The sequence below is a fragment of the Rhinolophus sinicus genome, linkage group LG06 (assembly GCF_036562045.2).
Source record: "Rhinolophus sinicus isolate RSC01 linkage group LG06, ASM3656204v1, whole genome shotgun sequence".
Lineage (NCBI taxonomy): Eukaryota > Metazoa > Chordata > Mammalia > Chiroptera > Rhinolophidae > Rhinolophus > Rhinolophus sinicus.
The window spans coordinates 25,268,142-25,293,695 of NC_133756.1; the positions used below are offsets into that span (position 1 = coordinate 25,268,142).

At 35.7% G+C, this 25,554-nt stretch overlaps 1 protein-coding gene across 1 annotated transcript in view; it reads left to right on the forward strand.

Annotated features, from left to right (window-relative positions):
• PRKAA2 (protein kinase AMP-activated catalytic subunit alpha 2) overlaps positions 1-24,719 on the forward strand; it is a 48,444-nt gene extending 23,725 nt beyond the window's left edge. Inside the window, exons 3-9 of the mRNA XM_074334766.1 lie at positions 9,468-9,561; positions 10,126-10,270; positions 11,507-11,594; positions 12,979-13,203; positions 20,399-20,903; positions 22,323-22,449; positions 23,698-24,719. Coding sequence (XP_074190867.1) covers positions 9,468-9,561; positions 10,126-10,270; positions 11,507-11,594; positions 12,979-13,203; positions 20,399-20,903; positions 22,323-22,449; positions 23,698-23,936 — 1,423 coding nt within the window. The 3' untranslated portion in view covers positions 23,937-24,719. The remainder of the gene's footprint in view (positions 1-9,467; positions 9,562-10,125; positions 10,271-11,506; positions 11,595-12,978; positions 13,204-20,398; positions 20,904-22,322; positions 22,450-23,697) is intronic.
• The last annotated feature ends 835 nt before the right edge of the window (positions 24,720-25,554 follow it).

A 25,554-nucleotide genomic window follows, 5' to 3' on the forward strand; every position in this document is an offset into this window, starting at 1 on the left:
ATAAATTGACAATTTAGATACAAATAAGACAATGACGTCAATGACAAAGTATTATCTATAGTATAAGGTGACAAATAATGGTGTTTTGCAAACACCAAATCGCTGTTAGTTAGATTAATAGCAGAACTAGTAGAAGGAGGTCCAAAACTATATTTATGTTTTGATTCAAGCAATATCGTTGTGGAGAAAGCCTATAAGTATACTCTAAGAAGTATATAAGTATACTCTAAAAAAAAAAATAGTGTTAATATTTTTGAGGCTTTGTTTGCTAGTTCATTATAATCAGAAATTACATTTAGCCAGAACTTCGTTAGCGAGCAATCTTTGCATGTCAGTGTTACTGGGGAGCAATTTGATAATCCTGCAGAGATACACTGTTTATACCTCATGACAAGGCCAGCATAGTAGCTGTGGTCAGTGAGTAATGCCCCGCCCTGCCCCCAGATGTCCTAATCCTCAGAACCTGTGAGTATTACGTTACTTGGCAAAGGAGAATTCAGTTTATAGATGGATTTAAGGTTGCTAATCAGCTGATCTTAAAATAGATTTCCCTGGGTAATCTGGGTGGACCCAGTGTAATCACAGTCCTTAAAAGTGGAAGAGGGAGTCAAATGATTCAGGGAAAGAGATTTTAGGGTAAAAGCAGAGTGACAAGATGTGAGAAGGACTCAACTGGCTCTTGCTAGCTTTGAAGATGGAGGATGGGGGCCGTGAGCCAAGGAATGTAGGTGGTCTCTAAAAGTTGGAAAATACAAAGAAACGGATTTCCCCCATGAGCCTCCAGAAAGCAGTGCAGTCCTGCTGACACCTTGATTTTAGCCCAGCAAGACATGTGTCAGACTTCTAACCTGTAAAAACAGAAGAAAATGCATTTTTCTTGTTTTAAACCACTATGTTTGAAATGTAGCAGCAATAGGAAACGAATATAAGCATTCTTGAAATCTTCAATGAGTGGCTGATCTAGTTATTGCTGGGATTTGGAACATGCATTTGGTCTTTACTATCACTGGCTGTGTTTATTGCTAGTGAGTCATTGCAAATTGGTGTGTTCAGTGATGGGGCCCCATTCAGTGCATCTTACCGACAGCATGCATATGCCACTGACTGCTCCGAGAAGGCTTTGCTTGGGTTTGGTGGGCCGCTGGGTAACCTGTGATGACTCCGTTCTCAACCAGTACTGTGAAAACATCATCCTAACAGTGAGCGGCAGGCAGTGTCATTTGAGCTTCACTTGAAGTTCACTTGATCATAAACATAAACAAGAAGTGAGGCCCCTGAAGTTGCATGGCAGCATTTGATTGATTATAAGGTTATCTAGGGCCGATATTCTAGATGATCCAGAATATGTATATACAGGAGTTTTAAGATTATCCTAAGAATTAAAATGCCACCTATGAGTTCAGTGACTCACCTCTCTTTTGTTTCCTTAACTTTAAAATGGGGATACCTCATGTGTTATTTCAGGATTAAATGTGTTCGCACTGGTGTGATGCCTAGTGTTTGATGTGCATTGACCCCGAGTAGAAATTGGCAACCTAGGAGCTGATTCCAGCCCTCTTTCATGATTCCGAATTGTTTTCAGTTAACTGACATAGTTCATATCTGATTTCAACTCCACGTTAATGATGACTTTGTTCTAGTTATTGAGTGACTTCTAAGCTAACTCGCTTTGCTCTTCCTTGCTGAGTGGCCACTTCGTATAAGAGGAGAAAGCTGGGAAGCCAAACTAAAAGTATCACATGCCAAAGTGAGACTGGAGAAGGGAGAGATCTCTATGTATTTGCATTGTTTCTTGACCTCGTCACTTAGAGGGCCAACCCTGAACGACCCCAAGGAAATCTTGCCTATGTAGAGTATGAGCCCTAGATCCTGTGCTGTTCTTATAAACACAGATCAGATTTTGTGAGTAAGCAGTTGCAATTGTTACGAGGATTTATTTTTGATGTCATATCTACCACTGCTTTCTCTCCTCAATTTCTATAATAATTTATAATTGTGTAATTTTAGTTTGACTAATTATTTCATGCTGGTTTAGAATTTGAAAAGTTATTTGCTATTTTGTTTTGTTGAAGGAGTTATATAGAACGTTCTTAGGGTTGGTCAGAAAGTAATTGACATAGGTGAATTTGATGTTTAACGCTTCCGGCATCCAGCCTTGAGCTTAATTCATTCAGCTACATGGCCTCTTTAATTATGGATCTGAATTTTTTAAAAAAAGCACTCATGTATTCTTGCTACAGAACAAGCTTACTGACATAGCCTCTATTAGTGTTAGTGATTTAAACAGGGAGAGAGACCTGATCCTTTTAGTGGTTTTGTTTGTTATGTGCAGTCTTGGGCTAGCTGCTAAGAATAGTTTCCTTGTTACAGAATGGGCCTCTAGAGTTAGCAAGAAAGTTTGAAAGCTAGAAGGAAGGCTATTTATTGCACGATGTCTATATTACTCGAATTGAAGAAAAAAGACCAAACAAAAACCATTGGGAGAAAATTAAGAGGAATAAACAGGATTGAAAGGAAACTCCAAACTTTCCTATGAACTAGAATTTGTTGAATTAATTTTTGTCCTTGTTTTTCTTTCCCCCATAGTTCTTAGGAAAACTTTATTTTAACTGATCAAAAGATCAATACTTCCTAATTTGGTAGAAATGCTTTGCCTGTCTGCTTTTTCTCTTTTTTTTTTAAAGAGTTTTTAACTTATTCAACCTATGGACAGCTTTTTACCATTGTTCACCACCACCACTTTGAAATGTTCTAGGGAGGCCGGTTAGCTCAGTTGGTTAGAGTGCAGTGCTCTAACCAAGGCAGCTGGTTTGATCCCCTCAGAGGCCACTGTAAGCTGCGCCCTCCTTTAAAAAAGAGAGAGAGAGAGAGAAATGTCCCTAGGTTTCTGACGTTACCATCTTCTGGGTTTTTTTTGTGTGTTTTTTTTCATTCTTGCCCCATCGTAAGACTTCTTTTCTGGTCCCTTTATTTGCCTGACTGTTAAATGTTGTATTTCAGCATTCTGATCTATTGTAATCTTCTTAGTGAATCCTTTTTGGTGTAATTTGTCACCTCTATGCTAAAGTTTTCCAAATTTATATTCCTGGGTCATTATTTCTCCTGAATTATGAACACATTTTTCAAACTCTTTATTGGATGATTCCATCCTAAAGTCACAGAGTCATCTGAAACTAAGTTGAACGTTTCTTTCTCTCCCAAACTTACTCCCTTACTCCTCTTTCTGTTCTTTTTTTTGAATGAAAATACCATTCACCCAATTTTCTAAGCCTAAAACTTGGACGTGGTCCTTTTTCCTTTTCCCTCACCCCTTACATATAAATAATTAAGTTCTACAACTCTTTTTCCTAAGTGTCCCATGAATTCATCCGTTTCTCTCTGCTCTTATTGTTAGGTCACCATCTTCCCTTGCTTATTGTACTTCAGTTGTTCTCTGTGCTTGGAAAACTTTACCCACTTCTCTCTTCCTCTAGGCTTCCAATTCCAACTCATTATTTAGATCCTAGCTTTAAAATACAATTATCTCTAGAAAACCTACTTTATTCCTTAAGACTGGGTTAGGTTTTATCCTCTCTGCTCCCACAGCACCCAGCATTCAGCTTTTCCAAAGCCCTTGCCATTATGTCATAATTGTTTATGTTCTTATTAGTATCTCTCATAAGGCTGGATTCTTTCAGCCTTATGGAGCAGGAACTATTTTCTTTTATTTATTCAACAAAGTTTTATTGAGTACTTACTACTATCTTATGGGTACTGTTCTAGGCATTGGGAATCCAGTGGTGAAAGACAGACAAGGTTTCTGCTGTTGTGGACTTTGTGTTCTAGCAGTAGCTGGCAGTTCTAGATACTAAGTACACAAATCAGTAAGATTGTTTTAGGCTGTGATAAGTGCTATGAGGAGAATCAAACACGATGCTATCATACGCTGTGTGGCCAGGAAGGAAGGAAGTGCTAATTTAGATTAGGTTGTGGGAAGGGCCTCACTGAGGAGATAAGGTTTGAGCTAAGATCTAAAGGGTGATGAAGATCTCTTCATGAAGATCTGGGACCGTGTTCTCAAAGCCAGGGAAACAGCAACCTCAGAGGGATGAGACAAACTGCAGGTGTTGTAGAAAAAGGTTTTTATAATGTCGGGAGTGGAGTGAGTGAAAGAGGGGTAGTTCATGAGATCGAAGAGTAGACGCGGACCACATATTGTATGTCTTGAAGGCCTTGCTAGGAGGTTTGGATTTTGTACTAAATGGGAAGCTTTCAGAGCGTTGGAGGTATATGTAGTATAAGTATCGTGTAGAATGGGTCTGGAGGCAGGAGTGGAATCAGGTACCAGCTGGGATGCTATTGCTATAGTCCAGCTGAGAGATTATGGTGGCTTTAACTAAAGTGATAGTCTAGATTTGTGCTATCCAATACAATAATCACTAGCCATATGGGGCATGAATTTAAATTAATTAAAATAAAAAATCTGGATTTCTGGTCATACTAGCCACATTTCACGTGCTTACTAGTCACATGTGGCTATTGTATTGGACAGAGACAATGTAAGAGTTGTATCATTGCAGGGAGTTCTATTTGACAGTACTGATCTAGATGGAGAGACCTCGATGGATCCAGTGTATATTTTGGAGGTAGAACTGAAGAATTACTGATGCAAAGGAAGGGAGTGAGGAATCTTTTAAAAAAAATTTTCCCCGAGCAACTGGGATTTTGGGTTTTGGCTTGAGTAACTAGCTAGTTGGTGATACTAATGCCATTTTCTGAGATAGGCAGAATGAAGGAGAATCACGTTGGGGAACGGGTGAATATTAAGGATACTGTTTTATCCATTTTACGTTGAGAATCCCATTAGACACTTAAACGGAGATATCAAATATCTTTCTCTCCCTAGCACAATAGCACCGTGTTTCCCCGAAAATAAGACCTAGCCGGACCATCAGCTCTAACGCGTCTTTTGGAGCAAAAATTAATATAAGACCCAGTCTTATTTTACAATAATATAGACTGGGTCTTATGTAACATAATATAAGACCCAGTCTTATATTAATTTTTGCTCCAAAAGACGCATTAGAGCTGATGGTCTGGCTAGGCCTTATTTTCGGGGAAACAGGGTAGGTGTTCAATAATTATTGGTAGCATGTATAAAGAGGTGACATTTGAACAAGATCCTGATGGTTCTAGGAGGACAAGCAAGAGCACAATAATGTAACTGTGAAGAACACGGTGTGTTGGTAACACACAGTCTGGTTTGGCTGATGCACAGAGTATGTATAAAATAAGGGAGGAAAGTAAGGCCAGAAAGTTAGGTTGTTGATCCATTCATTCAACAGATGGCACCACTTAGGCATTGGGGATATAGCATCAAAGAAAAAGACAAAAAAAATCTCTGCTGTTATAGAGCTTATATTTGTGTTGCTGTGTGTGTGTGGGGGGGTGTGTGGGGGTGTGTGTGGTGGGGGATTGTGAGGAGATAGACAATAAACCCTAGGTTAGTGAAATATATTGTATATTAGACAGTGTGGAGGTGAGGGAATATGCTGCGCAGCTATCTGGAAGAGGAAAATAACAGATGGAGGGAGAGCAAATACAAAGGCTCTCAGGTGGAAATTCCCATAGGCTGGAGATCAAGGGAACAGTGATCTAGGGGGAATTGGAGAAAGGGAGGATTTCAGAGACATAAAAGGGAGCCAGATTGTGTAGGCTATTACATGCCACTGTAAGGACTTTGGCTTTTACTCCGAATGAGATAGGAAGCCACATAAACTATGGCTCAGCAGTTTCACTCCGAGGTATATATCAAAGATAAAATCTTGCCGTGTGCAGGAGTGTTCACAGCATAGCAGCACTATTCATAATAGCAAAATTGTAGAAACAACCCTAATACCTTTTAGTGATAGATTGGATGAATAAATAGCCTCTCCATTAACAGAGGAGCAGATGAATAAATACAATGGAATACTATGCAATGGTCAAATCAAATAACTATAGCAAACCCAACAGTGTGGATGATCTCAACAGAGCAAGTCCCAAAATGTTACATATAGAGTGATACCCTTTTTTAAAAGCTAAGAACAATTCAAATAAAAATACACATGAATATATACTTTACATACATCTGAAGAGAGAGTGATACACATACACACCTGTTTGTATATATATAAATAGAACGATATAAAAGAGAAATCAAGGAAGGGATGAACAGGGGATTCAGGATGGTGGCAGCCTTGGGTAAGGAGAAGCCATGGGTTGGGGACAGTGACTACTATATGGTTAGATGGGAAGATATTGCCAGGGTCGTGGCATTTTGTTTGGGTGATGGGTTTGTAGGTACTTAGATTATTAAAAATAATAATTACATAAAAGTAGACCATTCATGGACCAGTAAAGATAAGGGACGTGAACCAAGGATAATGATTCTTTTATTTCCTTATAACTGAGTTCTAATTAAAGAAAAATATTATTCTCTGTACATAGCTATATAAATAATATTTGTAAATCTCTATAGTTATAGCCATCATAAAGGTATACTCATAAATGTTGATTTTTTGTCTAGCTTTAGAAGGATTTATTTTTTCCTGAGTTTTCATGTGCTATCTAAATGGATATTGCCTAAAGATGCACATGACTTGACCAACTGGGGAGTGCTTTGTGGTTTGTTTGTTTGTTTTGGTGCTTGAATTTTATTTTTGTTTAATTAGAAATACTGTTTCTGAAACATTTTCTAAAGCACATCTGTTTCCTTTTCTGTTGTATTAAGAAAATGATGACATGTGTGATTCATGACTGAATTTCTTATAATGCTTCAGTGTGATTAATTATTATTTTAGAGGGCACAAAAAATTTGGCTTACTCTGGCCAGGCTTAGAACATATCCTGGAAATTTGTCTTTTTCACTAAATTTGCATTTCTTTCTTAGCACTTTTTTCTTCTGAAAATCATGTTTCCCTTTGTCCTCACCTCATTCTGGTTAATTAAAATGTTATTGCTTAAGGTTTTGTTGTAATTTTGCAGTCTCAGATTAATCTGGTTTTGACTCCAAGCTGCTTACATTATTTAAAAGTGTTCATTTATATATTTATTTAAATACCTACTTTGTTATAGAAATTTACTAAGTGCATGCTCATTAATGTAATCATCATAATAAATGTATAATTACAAACTGAGATACATGCTCTGAAGTTAAAAATGCTCCTGTGAGAGCAAAAAGGTCTTGATCGGGACGTGGGGGGGTGACCTTCAAGCTGAGATCTGAAGGATGATTAGTAACCAGTTGAAGGGTGTACCCACCAGGCCATGGGATAGGATTCAGGTTAGCAGAAATATCTCATACAAGGAGCTGTGGCAGGAGGCAGTGCAGCATGACTAACAAAGCAAAGAAGGCGTGTACTGTAGTGGTGGGAATCCAAGGTGACACAGAGAGAGGCAAGGGCCTGATTAATGCAGGCCCTAGGAGCACTAGTGAAACCCCCAAAATTTCTAATTAGGAATCTATTGAAGAACCGATTTGTGTTTGAAAAGAATACTTGTTTAATGTCTATTAAAGACCTGTGGTATAGTTGGAAAAATCAGCTGCTAAATTTATTAGAATTTCATCCCTTTTTTTCTCTTATGCCTTAAAGATGTACAGAGCAGACAAGTGAGAATTTTGTTAATAAATCCGATTAGCCTACAGGGAGGTGACAGAGTAAGTGCTCCTGCTTTACGCTACTCGTTTTATTCAATTAGAGTTTGGTGCCCCTTAGGACGGCTTTTATAGAATTTTCTAGAGTTCTTGGTAAAATTCCCTTTCTACAGCTCATTTGAAGTACTCTCAACTGTATTCCTCAGTTACACTAGTTTATTTTATGTAAGTGGGGTACCTTGTCGTTTTTCATCCCGAAGACTAAAGGTTGCTATTAGAAATACTTGTTCTGAAAATCTGTAATCATTTTCAATACCATAGCTTTAATATTTTATTTTTTTCAAATGTTGATACATGATGTGTCCGCTTTTAAAATTTATAGTGTGTAGTTATATCACCAACTTCCTGGCCATTTTCCCCTCCTCTTTAATAAGAAATAGTAACTCGAACCACCATGTACCACATACTTGATTTTGTGCACATTGATAAAAGGTGTCCCATCTGGGTGAACTAATTACCAAAACTACTTAAAGGGTGGCATCTGGGCCACTTCTCAGCTCCTACCTGTGCCTTCCACTGGGTGCCTTTAAGCCACGCAAAAACTACACAGCTGTACTTAGTGGCCCTAAATACGTAGTAACTCAGTGTGCATTAGATGTTGCTCATGACTAGTCAGACTATAGGTAATCGTTCATAAACAAAGCAAACCTATTTTCAAAAGTAGAACAATTGGTCATTTATAGGTGTTAAATGCAACCGTCAGTTAAAACATTAAATGTTATATTTTTGTTTTCAAAGTTTTCACTCTCGTAAAATTGTGTGTATGGGGGGGTTGTAATATTTTAGGAAGAATTTTATTTTGTCAAATAGAGCTAATGTTCTTTGTTATTTTTTTTTAATGTGCTCACCTTTGAGTACCTAGAAACATACAAATAAATAAATTTTATTGATCTTGTCCTGTGTAGATTACTTTCACACACATATTAATCTATTTAATTTTTTATTATGCAAAGTTTTTAATGTATACAAAGTAAAGTGATGAAGCCTCATGTATCTGTCATTCAGCTTCAACAATTGTCAGTATATTGTTTTGTCTGCTTTTTCCCACTTCTCCCACCCTAAATTATTTTGAAGCAAATCTCAAATATTATATTTTTAACCTATAAACTCTTCAGTATCTACTCTGGGAGATAAAGACCTTTTTAATTTTAATAACAAGCGCAGTTCGTTTAAAACCTAAAAATTAAAATAATATTGTCAACTCTCTGGTCAGTATTCAGACTTTCTTGATTGTTTCATAGTTTTTAAAGTGAGTTTGTTTGAATCAGAATCAAAACCAGTCTATACAGTGTATAATTGGTTAATATGTCTCTTAAGTTACTTTTAATCTATGTTTCCCTTCCTCTTTTTTTTTCCTTGTAGTTTATTTGTTGTAGTTTATTTATCATTTGTATACTTTCTTGATTTTGCTGATTGTATCCCTGTGGTATCATTTAACCTTTCAAAAAATATGTCTTACTTTTGCTTAAATATATGATACGTCATCTCCATAGACTAATAAAATTTTTGTTTAAATGGAAGAATTAATGCCTACTTGATGAAGAATTTGAAAGAGTTTTGTAAACATGAAAAGTAGAACCTAGAGGAAAGTCCGTACACCTTAGAAAGTAGTTTAATTTTGTAAAGCTCCATGTTTATAGCTTTCTGATTATTTTGATAACGTCATGTAATTTGTTGCAATCTTAAAAATATTATAAAACCCTGGAATATAAAATGGTAGCAAGAATAAAAATATGAGGTTGATTTTGGTTAAAGTAACTTTTTACTAACTTATTTTGTATTTACAAAAAAGATACCAGGTGATCAGCACTCCGACAGATTTTTTTATGGTAATGGAATATGTGTCTGGCGGTGAATTGTTTGACTACATCTGTAAACATGGACGGGTGAGTAACACACTCTCTAGTTCAATAAGAAACTCCTAAGCTTAAAAAGGGCAAAGTAGTGGGAAGTAGCAAACCACAGAGATATAAAGTGGGGGATGCTTCTGTAATAATGTTCAACTACACATACCGCTTATTAGACATACTCTCTTTCTTAAAAAGTACACCTATTGAAATACTGATTTTAGGAAATATGTTCCACTTATATTTGCTAACATGCCTATGCTTTTCAAAATGAAAAATCTGTTCCATAATATCATGTTGAAGCTTCAATTATTTCTTTTCTTAGCACTTTCAGTTATGTTTTACTTGTCAATTCCCCCAAACCTATGCACATTTAGTAATATTACTTGAAAATTAAGTATTACTGCCTAGCAGCAAAGAAAAACCTGTTGATTGCCATGTTGAGCTTTAATCCAAGTTTTGGATTTGTTTGTCTGACTTGTTAAGAATTCTAACACGATTCTAATGAGCTTACTCTGTCGCATTTAGGCTGATATGAAACTAAAACTCCTGCTGTATAGATGTCCCAAATATTCTTAGTGCAGCCTCTTTTATACCTGATAGGTTGAGGAGATGGAAGCCAGGCGGCTCTTTCAGCAGATCCTGTCTGCTGTGGATTACTGCCATAGGCACATGGTGGTGCATCGAGACCTGAAACCAGAGAACGTACTACTGGATGCACATATGAATGCCAAGATAGCTGATTTTGGTATGTAACCTCAGGATTGTTCAGAAACGTGCTAGCTGCCTTTTAAAATGCGTAACCCTCCTATGGAACTAAGAACTTTCAATCACAGCACTGTAAGTCCTATACCATGAAAAAGGATTAGTTGTAGTCTCCACTCTAGCTTGTTTCTGTTTATTTAAACACACTTTTAAAAAAATGCAGATACTTCTAGAGAAGTTAGAGGGCTAGCTAGCATCAAGGCAAAGCCATTCAATCTGCATTTCTTCCTAAGGAAATGAAATTTAGCTGTTTTTATGAGGGGACCACAAACTCCATTGAAAGTCTAATGAAAATATAGGCACTTTCTTTGATGAATGCACTTAACCAGAGGTATATGGAAATTTGCATGCACTTTTGGAGCTTTGTCACCTGAATTGATGGGGGCAGTGTCAGTGGATCTCAGGGTAACGTCTGACAACTTGGTAAAAGACTAGGACGTTTTGTCAGGGGTAAAGGAAAAGGTAAAATCTAATTTTTATGCGTCAAACACTTTCCAGAGTAAACATACTCATAGTGGGGTGTTTGGGAAAAGGAATTGGAAGTAAGAGATTATAGAAAGAGAGATGGAAGGGTGCCCGAGTTCAGCATTGCTTATTAAAAACTTTTGTCAATTCTTGGTCTTTGATCTAAAAACTAGGAAATTAGTTTCTCTATTTTCCTTCTCTAAATCACAACGCTCATTTAGTACTATCATTCAACTAGATTTTTGGTTCAGTAGATGATTGTTTTCTGTGTGGAATTAAAGCTTTCCAAATTAAAAACGTTTGGAATATAATCTTTATAAATTGGAGCCTGTCTGATTTCTACTTAGATATTTTGTTAAAAAGGCTTTTGAAAGCATAGCATAAAAAAGTAATAGCTGCTATTTTATTCTTTCAACTGTAGAAGTTGGAATAACATTTTGATGCTTTTAAATTTTATAGTGCATATAATTTAAAATTTTATAGTTCACTCATTTGTGAAGTGAATCAACATTCTTATTTAGAAAAGGAATTTAATTTCAATCATAGTGTGATGTGTTTTAGCTTTTTTGTCATAGTGTAACAGCTCTCTGAAATGGTTTCATTCTAGTCTAACAAATACATTCCATGCTTTTTTTTTAATAATTAAAAAACATGATGTATGGTGCATTAAAGACTTGACATTTTTCCTCATACATTTATCTATATCTACTTTTTAAAATGTCCAGCACCAGGTAAACATGACTCTTATTTTCAGGATTATCTAACATGATGTCAGATGGTGAATTTCTGAGAACTAGTTGTGGATCTCCGAATTATGCGGCACCTGAAGTAATCTCAGGCAGGTAATTATATATCAGGAAAGAGCAGCTTTGTGTAATCTTTTGTTCATTCTGATAACATTTCATTGTAATATATTCTCTTTGGAAGATAAGATTTTTAACATAGTAGAAAGCGATTATCCCTTTAATTGTTTCATTGTTGAAGAGACAATATAGAATATATTAAACAATTTTTTAAACATTCATTTAATTTAGATTTTGTTGTGAATGTATTTAAGGAGGTTTTCCATTAAAAATAACTGGAATAACTCTTGATTTTTTTTCATTTTAGAAAAGTGCAGATAAGAAAGTAAGCATTTGCTAAATTTAAGCTAGTGCCATCATTTACTTATCCGACACGATCCTTTAATAACATTTTATATATTCTTTTATAAAGTATACATGGTATTTTATATTTTGTTTTCGGAAGAATGAGGTTTTGTGGGGACAATGTTATTTCATGAATTAAACTGCACAAGTAGCTTCCTCATTGGTACATTTTTAAAATGTTTATACAGGTTGCAGTAATAAACCCATCTTATACAGTGACCCATATCTTTTAAAAGTGAACACAATTCTATGAGAGAAAAGATAGAGAAGATATGCTCACAGGTAGCAGATATAGGTGTTTGGACAATACAGCCAACGATGTAAATGATGGACAGCAACTTTTATTAAAATAGATTATATTCTATTAATTGGAATGATAGAGATTTACTTTGTTGCCTCAGACCCAGGTTTGCGTTTGGTATGGGCTGTTAGGGGAATTTGAATACTATAGATAGGTAAGAGAAAAAAGGAATGGTCTTCTAGGCACAGGTTTTCTGGAGCAAAGCTAATCTTATCCCATGAGCTAACAAGTGCTTAGAATGAAAGTAGTAGGTACTCAGGATAATGTGACACAGGGTAAATACCGTCAAAGAGATTGCCACAGGATTAGTTAGGTACTTTACTGTTTCAAATATTCTTTAAAATAGGTGTGCCAGAGATGAAATTCTATTATATATGCATTTTCTTTCGTGTAATAGTTTTATAATAAAAAGGTTTAGCCAATACACTATATAGTATTTTTTTTCAAGTTTATGGTAATCTACTTTGATGTTTCTATCAAAAATTAACCACAGAAAGTTTTATAGTTTTTAATTAGTCAATAAGTTCAGTGAAATGAATTCGTGTCAAAAAATAAAAATACCATTTTCTCTTGGAAAACTTGAATAGTAATTGGTTAGACCAATTATTCTCTATGGAGAACAACCATTGAGTGTTGGGGAGTGGCCATAGACCTCATTAAAGACATTGAAAAGCAGTAGCTACCAAGTCCATATTATTGCGTATGGGAGCAGGGTACATGTAGATGAGGAAAAGTGATGCTTGTGTTTCAGGTCTGTTTTGTCATCTTTTCTCTTAGATTATATGCAGGTCCTGAAGTTGACATCTGGAGCTGTGGTGTTATCTTATACGCTCTTCTTTGTGGCACCCTTCCATTTGATGATGAGCATGTACCTACGTTATTTAAGAAGATCCGAGGGGGTGTTTTTTATATCCCAGAATATCTCAATCGTTCTATTGCCACTCTCCTGATGCATATGCTGCAGGTTGACCCCCTGAAACGGGCAACTATCAAAGACATAAGGTGAATATCTTTTTGGTTACTGTTATGTACATGTTCTAGTATTTCCAACAGTGTCACTAATTGAAAGCCTCCTTTATGCTTGGCTCTAACACTTTATACAGATTTGACTTTCCTTATTACACAAACCTGATCATGTCACTCACCTTTTAAATATTTCAGATTGTTTCCCAAACTTTTTAGCTTAGGTAGCAAAGCATATAAGGCCCTTTGTAGTAAGGCTCTGCTTACCTTCTTCTGCAGTCTCATTGCCTGCACTCACCGCCATGTCCCATGCACATCAGTGCTTTAGCCACGGGGCATTTTTCCTTGCTCCTCAAACATAACATATTTTATGGCTACATGTCTCTGTTGATATTAGTCCTTTTGCCTCTGATGCCTTTTCTGCCTTTTGTGACCTACTGGATTTCCATTCATCCTATAAAGTTCCACTCATATATCATCTCTCTTGTGAAATCACTTGTGATTTCCCTGGTTAATGTTAGTGGCTTCCACTTCTGTGATGTCCACATTTTGTTCTTGCTTTTTCCATTCTTTCATTGTTATTTTGTATGTAGCTATTTCTCTTTGTGTCTTTCTTTCTCTTAACTAAGGACAGAAAGTGTCTTGCTGATCTTCGTATATGCAGTGCTAGAAGGCCTAGGAAGATAGTATGTGCTCAGAAAGTATTTGAGTAAATTTCAAATAGGAAAACAGGGTGAGATTTATGTATTTTACATATGGTTGATGAAATAAAGACTATAAATTTTGCTAAGACTTTGAATCCAAAAATAGTTGCTAGTGGGTTTGCAGTGAAAGATTTCTTGTTATGTGAGAAACTTTGGTAAGTGTGGTTGCTGTGTTACCATGAACATGACCAGCACACACAACATGAGCAGCACAACAAGCCGGGATGACCCATTGCCTTCTACTTTTTACTTATCAGGTCATGTTTCCTGGAGGATTTTTTTTGTCCTTACATAACATTTCATCAAGAATTTGCCTACAAACACATTCTTTTGACATCTTTCCATCCTTCTCCTTATCTTCAAACGCCTGAGTGACTATTTAGAGACCTGTGACTTGGAATATTTAAATATTCATGTGACTGCTGCTGACCTTGCACAAACCAGGACCGATTGCTTTTGCCTTTGTGTACTGTGCTCCCCTGCCCCCCTTCAGTGCTCCAGGCCTGATGCAGAAAAATGTAAAATTGTAAATGAGCACCAGATTTAGTTATGGAAATGAACTTAGCAGGGAAAAACCTTTTGTGTTCACAATTCTTTAGAATATGTAGTTCAATTAATTGACTTTTCCTTAGAAAGAAAACTAGATATACTGGTATATACACTTGTACGTGGATTAGCACATACATTTGGAAGAGTAGAAGTATTGACTGTTATTTTAAGACAGATGTTTGTGTACGTACAGGCTTTAGAAAAATGTAAGTAAAATGCAAGTAAATGTAAGAAGAAAAATGTAAGTAAAAGTCTCCTAGGATGAGTTAATTTATACATATGTAGGTGGTATAAAATAGTGGCATTAATTTCTGTACTTAATATAATAACTTGAATTAGGAGTTTTCATCACTTTTTTATTTATCCAAATTTAGCTTTTTAATGTTTGGGAATTCTTGATTCGATAAAATGCAGTTCAACAGGGAAAGCGTTACTAATTATTGAACAGTTATAATATATCAGGTATTTTGCTAGATACTTGACATTTTTTATTGCCTTGACGATTAATAGATAGCTCTTATTAATCTAATTTTACCGACCATGAAAGTGAAGTTTAGAAAGCTTATGTTATGATTCATTTATGTATCTGTTTGTCCCTATTAAGTTCCTTTAAATTAGGGACCAAGCATTAATATGTGCCACGCATTGTATATTTGATATGAATTAAGATTTAGAAGTGGGGCTCAACACAGAAATTGCCTGAATTCAAAACCTATACTGTTTCCACTAATCTGAATTGCTGTATGAGTTCTATGCCATCTATCCTTTCTCCAGTATACCGTAATATTTTACCGTGTTTCCCTGAAAATGAGACATAAGTGAACCATCAGCTCTAATGCGTCTTTTAGAGCAAAACTTAATATAAGACCCAGTCTTATTTTACTATAATATAATACGATATGATATGATATGATATGATATGATATAATACAGGGTCTTATATTAATGTTTGCTCCAAAAGACACATTAGAGCTGACAGTCCAGCTAGGTCTTATTTTCAGGGAAACACGGTATATTTCTCTTACTACATTCTAACAGACATTTCTGTACAGATCTTATCTTTTTACAAGATGGTAAATCATTGATGGTTAGAAAATATATCTCAATATCTAGTCATTCATTTAATCATTTTGCTTTTATTTGTTCAACAAACATTTAGCATCTGCTCTGTGCAAGGTCCTATGCAAGGTGCTGCGAATACAGTAATAGATAAGACAGAGATTGTGGTCATTAAAAATCACATTTTTGTAATTTCCTAAGCACCTTAAGCTAAGTATTACTATTAATGTCATTGTGGTTAAAAGGGAAGGGTCTGGAGTTCAACTAAGTATGAATCCTGATTCTTCTGTTTATTACCATCATATACTTTCTTTTTTTGCTTTAGTTACATCATACATAGTGTATTTGTTGGGAGGATAGTCTTAGGTTGAAACTTGGAGCACTGAATTCACTCTTCCAGTAAGTACTGCAAATATTCAACCTAATACAATTAAAGCTCTTAGAACAATGTCCAGCACACAGTGTTAGCTATTAATTTTATTTTTAAGTGAATATTTAAAGACCTTTTAGCTTCACTTAAAGAAGTTTGGACACATTGGGAAGTTTCTAAAATTTGATTGGTAGTCCTTACAACTCTTTTAAGTCTTAAGTCATGTATCAAAATCAGGTATCAGGTAGTAGTGATACAAGGACATAATTTCTGGTGGCTGTGTTATAATGGTCCTTGCAAAATGAATTGATGTCTCAGGTGAACCTTCATGAACATCTTGGTTACTGTGTACGTTAGTAGATTTAATGAACCTGAAGGAACAGACTCTTGAACATCAAAAGCTGGGAGTATGGCTTTTTAATTGGCACGTTTTTCTCATAAACAAATTTGGTCCTTTGTTTAATGAATTAGAAATCAAAATAGATTATTTCCCTACTTACTGTTTTTTTAAAACATTTATTTTATTGATATAATTTACATACTGTAAATGTGCCCTTTTAAGGTGTATAATTTATTGGTTTTTGGTATATTCACAAAGTTTACAATCATTACCACTATCTCAGCCCAGAATATTTTCATCATCCCAAAAGAAACTTTCCCATTAGTAATCATTCCTCATTATTTTTTTCTTCCCAGCCCCTGGCAACCACTTATCTACTTTCTTTCTGGGTTAGCCTATTCCAGACATTTCATATAAACGGAATCATACAGCAAGTGGCTTTCTGAGTCTGGCTTCTTTCAAGGATCTTTCATGGAGTAGCATGTATCAGTGCTTCATTCCTTCTTTGCTTGAAAAATATTCCACTAGATGGATATACTACATTTTGTTCATTCATCAGTTAATGGATATTTGAGTTGTTTTCATTTTTTGGCTCTTACGAGTAATGTTTCTGTGATCATTCATGTACAGATTTTTGTGTGGTCATGGTTTCATTTCTCTTGGGTATATGCCTAGAGTTTGTAATTGTATGTTGTTGTTGCTCTTGTTTGTTTAGTGATTTTACTGAACTAATTCCATCAGATCTGTATTCTTTGTCGTGAGTAGCCACTCAGGTCTCAGCTTGGTTCGCTTACTGGTCAGTTAATGATTAGACAGAGCCTTCCTTAAATGCCTTGTTCTAATAAGCCTGCCAGCTTTTACTGAGGGATTCTGTGCGTGTTGGAATATATCTTCAGTGCTCCAAGTTCATAAATCTGTCTTGGTGTTCACTTCCTGCTAGCACGGAGCCTAAAGTCAGTCAGTGGTGAGAAATTCGGGCCTTTTGCACACAGCACTGCATGTGTGTGTGTGTGGCCTTCTTGAGTCTCAGGAATATATTAGAGTACTTCAAGGACCTACATGGAACTCTTATTCTCTTTTTCTTTGAAGTCTTTTTGTTCAGTTTTTTGTTTGCTCCAACTCTTATTGCCACTTTTATATAGCTCAGATGTTAGACAGTTGCTATTGATTGTTTTTGACAATTATCCTGGGGAGAAGGCTGCAGTGAGGGAGCTCTGAGTCAGGTCAGATAAAGACAAGGCCTGCTTGTGGAGGGTTCCAGGGAACTGCCAGGCATGTCAGATAATGACAGTTCTGTGGGGACAGGATTTTTGGAGAACACGAAACCTGTTCTGCTCCCCATCTTCCCCCCAGTGATTACTAGACTATTGATTTCTTTGGCTACCATGATTGTGAGGCTCTTGGTTTTCAAGACTACCGTAGACATGGGGAAATTTAGAAGACATAAAGCAACTTAAAACATTACAAATCTCACTGTTCTTCTTGAGATTCAGCCGCTTCTTTATTTATTTTGAATAAGCATTCCGCAGATTGTTGTAAGCCTTTGGTTAAATTCCAGAGTTCTGAAAACGTTGATTTTGACAATTTTTGCTAGTAATTTCATTTCTTTTATGGAAGAGTGAATGTTTTGAGTTCATTCAAAAGTGCTCATCTTCCGTATTTGTCATTGGTTTTTAAAAATGTTAGACATGTAATATAATTTCTTCTATTATTTCTTTTGAAAAAGTAATACTGTCAGTCATTTTTATTAAACATTTATTAGATACTTATTATTATCATAATATAGCAAATAAACACATTAATGAATTCATTTTTGTCTTCATACTGCATGTGTCTATTCATCATTGATTTATTCTGTTTTTATTGAGCATTTACTAGGTACTGGCGTACAACTAAATAAGACATGGTCCCTTTCCAAGGAGCTCCAAGTTCATGGGGAATATTAAACATCAACAACTATAAAAAAGTGGGAACGCTATAATAGAAAAACCTAGAAGCTGTAGAAGTTTAATCTGTGTATATCCTCCGGGCCTGGCACGCCATTGTTTCTCACTTGGACTGGTGCAGTAGTATGATCATCATTATCATTTTTTATCTTTTCAATTCAATTTCTGTGTCACAAGCAGAACAATCTTTACAGAATGCAGATTAGCTCATATCACCCATCTTTTAAAAATCTTTCAGTGATTTTCATTAATCCTAGGTTCAAATTCCAAAACCAGTTTTATAGCTTACAGCTGTCAGAAATGTCCGATGTCTTTTGCCACTCCAACCCATAACTAAGTCATTACACTGTCATGATAGTGGCTTGAGTTCAGTTTCTTGAACATGGAAAACTCTTGTCTCAGAGTCTTTACATATGTTGTTTCTTTTGCTGGGAGTACCTGTTTCTCAACTCTGCTTAGATGACTTCTAATTATTCTGGTATCTGCTTAAGTATTACTCAAAGTTGCTTCTATAATCACCTGCCTCTCATTTTGAGTAATATACTCTCATTTTATCCTGTTTTCTACTCAAAATCTTTTTCACTTTTTCTAATTAAAAAAAATTTTTTTTATTGGGGAATATTGGGGAACAGTGTTTCTCCAGGGCCCATCAGTTCCAAGTCATTGTCCTTCAGTCTAGTCGTGGAGGACGCAGCTCAGCTCCAAGTCCAGTCGCCATTTTCAATCTTTAGTTGCAGGGGGCACAGCCTGGCAACCTTGTTGTTAAGAGCTCCCACTCTAACCAACTGAGCCATCCAGCCGCCCCTCCATTCAGAATCTTTATCACAGGATTTTCATGTTTATGTGTTTGTAACTATACATTTATTTTTGTGAGTAACTGTGTATTTTTTTATTTGTTGAATCTTTAGCTACAATATAATCTCTGTGAGGTGAAGGAGTGTATCTTTTTGATATAGTGTGTCTTTAGTAAATATTCATAAATTAATCAGTCAATAGAAGGCATACAGGCAAAATATATATTGATCTGGATTTAAGCTTAGAGAGTGCTCTGTTCCCTTATATAGTATTGCTGACACAATCCTGAAGGAATAGTACATGTTAAGTGAAAAAGGGTGGGATAGCCTATGGTGGCAATATTAACATCATGTGTAAAGGCCTAGAAGTGTAAGAAAATAAGATTTGGGAGACTGGTTCTCAAACTTTTGGTTTACTGCCACTTTGTGCTTTTAAAGTTGAGATCTCCAAAAGAGTTGGTGTTTTTTATTTTTTTTAAATGCAGGCATATCTATGAATATTTACCACATTAGAAATTAGAACTGAAAATTTTTTTAAATATATTTAATTAACTTGAAAATAATAATAAACCTAAATAACATCTTTTATGAAAAATAACCTTGTTTTCCCAAACGAAAATATTGGTGACAGCAGTGGCATTATTTTACAGTTTTCAAATCCTCTTAGTGTTTGGCTTAATCAGAGACAGCAGCTAGGTTCTCATATCTACTTCTTGATTCAGTCTGTTGCAATATGTTGTATTACTTGACATCTATGGACCAAATCTGACCTCATTCATGTAAGGGGTTGGAAAAGAGGAATATTTTAATAGCCTTTCAGATAGTTGAGGACATTTTATTTGATATTAAACCAAAGCTTAACATGTTAGTTATGTTATCAAATCAGAAAACATATCAATTAACCATTGTACTTTATTAAAACCCACTGGTCTGTTTTGCATTTTGAGTCAAACTTTTTTTTTAACCTATGTGTAAGTCTTCAATATCGTGCATTGATCATTTGGAAAATATTGGGTTATTGAGGTAGAGAGATTTTCCAAATGGTGACACATTTCATTATAACAATATCAAAAATCATATTCATTATAATCATCACTACAAAGTTATCAGAAAAGTCTTTAAGTATTGGGAACCTGTCAAGCGCATGAAGACAGATATAAATTACACGTAGTTCTAAAATTTTGCTTGAAATCTTGGATTTTATTATTGGCATCAAATACTTCCAGTTTTTTCCTTTGAAGCGATAGGCTCATTTTATTTATTTTTAAGAAAATGTCAACGAAATACCCAAGTCTGAATAACCATCGTTACTCAAGCATAAGGGTTAATTAACTTACCCAGAGTCACGTAACTAGTAAGTGACTAGAGAGCAGATCTTGCCAATTCTGTGATGTTGTATTACCCCATGTCTAAATTATTTGGGACTTCCCAAAGCATGTTCTTACAATAGTGTATTGTGGTATTTTTCCTAGAGAACATGAATGGTTTAAACAAGATTTGCCCAGTTACTTATTTCCTGAAGACCCCTCCTATGATGCTAACGTCATTGATGATGAGGCTGTGAAAGAAGTGTGTGAAAAATTTGAGTGTACAGAATCAGAAGTCATGAACAGTTTATATAGTGGTGACCCTCAAGACCAGCTCGCAGTGGCTTATCATCTTATCATTGACAATCGAAGAATAATGAACCAAGCCAGTGAGTTCTACCTCGCCTCTAGTCCCCCAACTGGTTCTTTTATGGATGATAGTGCCATGCATATTCCCCCAGGCCTGAAACCTCATCCAGAAAGGATGCCACCTCTTATAGCAGACAGCCCTAAAGCAAGATGTCCATTGGATGCGCTGAATACAACTAAGCCCAAATCTTTAGCTGTAAAAAAAGCCAAGTGGCATCTTGGAATCCGAAGTCAAAGCAAACCATATGACATTATGGCTGAAGTTTACCGAGCTATGAAGCAACTGGATTTTGAATGGAAGGTAGGAAATTGTATATTAAGATCATTTGTAGAAGCCATTTCTTTAAATGTGGTAAGCTTCTCTGAGTTGCTGAGTTGATACTGTTATCAATAAAAGAGTTGTTTTTGATTTAGATATAAATCTAATAGTCTTGATGCTTCTGGCTGATAAACCCCATTCTTTGCAATAATGTACCATGTGCATTGAAAACAAAACGAATAAACCTCTTTAAGGAAGAAGAGTGTTGAATTTTTGAATTACAAAATAACATTTTTGGCAGAGAAACAAAAAAGTAATCAACCTGAAATCACCAGAGAAAATAGTCTCCCTGTTTCAGCATTCATTATAGCAATACAAGGTTGTTCGTCTTAAAAGGTAGTATGTTTTACTTTTCTCTCTCATTTTTTAGGAAGGGTTTTCTTTTTTTCTCTTGTTTTCTCTTTGTCAGTAGCTGTAGCAGCTAGTGGTCAATACAAATTATACCATCAGGATATATTTATTCAGTCAACAAATACCTTTCTCTAAATTGAGAAAAATCTTTCTTATTTGGCTGGTGTTTTTAATCCTTAGTTAAGGTATATTTTTCTTACGCTTAGCCCACATTTTACTTTTTTTAATTGGTGCTCAAACTCATTTAAATTCTATTTGAGTATATGTTGTGGGGGAGCATTTTGTCATTTCAGGTTTTTCTGTAACACTTGTTTCCTTTCTTGAGAACTGTGAATGTATTTTTAAAGGTAGAAGAAAAACGTTCAAACGTACCATGTAAATGTTCACTTGATATGTTTGAATAAATCATTTTTATTATTATTTGTACATGAAATGCATGAATAAAATATTTTATTAAAACTGTTTAAAACAGTTGTATTTTCTGAAGCAGTTTGACTTAATTGAAAAAGGGATGTTAATATCTTTAAAATTCCTTACTGAAAAATTTTTGGAACTAGTTTGATAGCTATTTTGCAAACCCAGAATCTTCTTTATCTGAGCTGTAGTTGTCTTATATTCAAAAGGCAGATATCTTTCTCACAGAGCGATTGTGATACTTAAATTTTGTGACAGTACCTGTTACAGTGCTTGATGCAAACCATTAAGGTGTTAATTGTCCTTTATCCCTCCTACTCCAGAGGTAAACTATTCAAGTTGAGGCTGGGCAACCAAAATTATTATTGATGCTTTAGAGTGAGGCATACCTAGAATGAAGGCTAGATGCTACACGAGCATAATCTGAGTTCCCTGTAAATTTTAATTGCTACACACAAACAGTACTATTAGTGGTTAAATAAATACTAAACTACCATATAATATAAAACAAGGATCGATCAGTAATTTCTTCTCTATCCATTATTTGTGTTGATATTCTTTGCAATAAGAATAGGGAGATATTTTGTAGTTTGTTATTTTTAACATTTTTTCCTTATGGAAGATTTCTTGTTGTAGGTAGTGAATGCATACCATCTTCGCGTAAGAAGAAAAAATCCAGTGACTGGGAATTATGTGAAAATGAGCTTACAACTTTACCTGGTTGACAATAGAAGCTATCTTTTGGACTTTAAAAGCATTGATGGTAAGCAAGCCATGCAGGCATGAGCTCTGAGGAGATAAAACTTGGTACTAGTTGACAAGATGTTAAAAATCATCTCAAAGATATGGTGGGTAGGTCTTATGTACTGGTTTTAAGTAATCTAGATTTAGTAAGTGAAATGAAACTGATCAAAGACATGCAGAATATCCCTAATCCAGCACCTCCCTAAAAAAAAGTGCTTCCTTGGCTTAAAAAAGTCATTTGAAGTATTGGCTGTGGGGCAAAAACAGGGAGGCGATTTTTACTTAAGGTATCTGATGTTGTCAGGTTGTCACATTCGTTTTCGTATTTTATTACTGTTAGCATTATATTATCTAAACTTCCCTGTTCATCAATTTCCCTCATCCTGGTTGGCCAAGGTGACCAAATAGGCCTCTCCTAGGATTTGGGTTGGATTTCAGTGCCCATGGCCATCCAGCAGCCAAAGGAGTCAGGGGAGGTGGTCCCGTCCAAGTACTTACTGTGCCAAGAGTCAAAGCTGGGTGAACCAGATGTGACTGATTCTGTTCAGAGACCCACAGGGGATAAAAAGAGAATAAACTGAGGGTCAGGTGCTGAATGGAACAAGAATAGAACTGAGTTCAGGTATAAGGAAGTTGATTTAAACAGAGCTTTTAAATTTTATTCTTGAACTACCGTCAACTATAGCAATGTTTATGTGGTCCCCAGACCTCCTTCATCAAAATTATAGCTCTTATTAAAATGAAGATTCTTATTAAAATGAACTGCCCCCAGACCTGCTAAATTAGAATCTCTGGAGATGGGCCCTGGGAAACTGGGAATCTGCTTTTCTAAAAGGATTTCCCTCCGCCTTCTCCCAGGCAATTTCATTGTGCACTGAAGGCTCAGAAACACTGTGTTGGTAACTTATTTTTATCCTAGTGATTATTTATTGATGTTCTATAAGAACATAAACCTTCAAGGATGTGCTTTCCTCACATACAGGAATGTCGGTTTGATTTCAAGGTTAATGCTGAATCCTATGTTGAGAAGGGTTTAGGGGTCATGTTTGTGTGGAAATGTTGTGATTAATTAGTGATGTCTTTTATGCTTGTGGGAGGGAAGAGGTATTGTCACCTTGCTCCTATGGCACTGAGCTATCACATTCATTGTTAAGTTGCCTTTGCTCAGAAATGTTTACTTACTGACTATTCTGAATGTAGCATCTTTATAGGAAGGGCTGGGTCCATACATCTTTCAGATCAATTGCTCTTCTCTGGTCCATTTTAGATGAGGTGGTGGAGCAGAGGTCAGGTTCCTCAACACCTCAGCGTTCCTGTTCTGCTGCTGGCTTACACCGACCGCGATCAAGTTTTGATTCTGTGACTGCGGAGAGCCATTCACTCTCTGGATCTCTCACTGGCTCCTTGACCGGAAGCATATTGTCTTCAGTTCCACCTCGCCTCGGGAGTCACACCATGGATTTTTTTGAAATGTGTGCCAGTCTGATCACTACTTTAGCCCGTTGATGACCTGTCCTTAGTTTATATCTTTCTGTAATTGCACTGTGAAAATCAGATCTATTCTTTAAATTATTGTTTTCCTTACGCATATCGCATACTCTGAAATGCTGATTGACAGACATGAATACGCCAGGGGACACTCAATGAAATTACTGAACAAAAAAGTCTGACATTTTATTTACCTGTATTTACAGAAATCTGTAGTTCTATTTTGTCTGTGGTGCATTCGCATAGGCAGAGTCTTTAGGAGGTGAACACTGATGAAGACTGTGAATTTAAAATTGTGAGTTCACTACAGATGATTACTACACCTTCACTGGGAACCCTCTCAATCAACGGGGGGTTTGACAATACCTTGCTTTACTTTTTAGTGTAGACAAATCCAGTTTACTTCCTATAAATTCCAGAGGCTATAAGCTGTGTTTATGCGCCCAATTCTGTAGCACAAGAAGACTAAAAAATACAACAACCATTCGTAAGATAGTATTTAAATGTTCAAATCTTAAAAGCCTGCCCGAGAATTTCAGAAGCCGAATTCTTCTAGTAGTTTTCTCCTGGTGTTTAATAGAAGGGCTGTGGTCCTGAAACAGATAACCACTATTTCCTGGTTCCTTAAAAATAGCTGTAACCAACCAACCAGAGGTTTTATCGTGAGATTTCTGTGAATAATATTTTAAGAGCTTTCAAGGTTCTACTCAGTATTGGAACAGCTGGAATTGCAACAACTTTTGTCTCTTTCATAAACTTACATCATTTTAAAACATGCCTTTGAAACTTACCTTTCTCAAATTCTTTTTTGGCTCTTATTTTTGTACTTCAGCAAGCATGATGAAACAGTTACATGAAAACAAAGCAAAATATCAACAGCCCCTTCCTTAAAAGGGAACTCTTAATTTTTGATCTCGTATTGTGTGTGGTGGTAGGGAGTATTTGTGTGTCTGTGTGTGACTGATGTTGCATCCCACATGTTTATACTTCATCTGATGTTTAAGTTTATTAGCGTAGCCACCCCTTCCCTCACTTTCCCTAGTCACCAGTGTCTTTATTTATTGTGATCCTTAGTGGCTGATTGGGTTAGCTTTTAAATCTTTTCTAGTTGCCTTTTTGTGTTCTATATCTTGGTTGCTAGCCATCCAGTTTGAAAACACTGTTCTGGCCCTAAGGGCTTTTATGTACTTCCAAAGCTTGATAGGCTGTGACCTGCACTATTGAACCTCTTAGGGCAGGGAAGCTTTAAACATTAAAAAAAATTCTCTTGTATAAATATACAAGTTACTTTTGAAGGAAAATCAGTTTGTTTGTTTTGCTTTGTGTAGGTTTTGGGGTTTGTTTTGTAATCTTAAAGTACCTATATACAGCAGGGTAGATAATAGCTTATTGATTATATTTTGTTTTAGTAAAAGTATTTAATTTTTAAATTATGTGTAATTTATCTAATTTGTATTTATTCATTTGTTTTCTTGAGTATGCTGTAATTAACAATCTCATTCACCTGACTTAGCCTAGAAAAGAGTAAGCTCTTGAAAACAAAAAGTGATTAAGCCTTGAAAGGTTTCTCTTTGCCAAAAATAATGTTTTCTACCAGATGCAAATGAGAATGTTAGACCAAGTTTCTCCTGTGTTT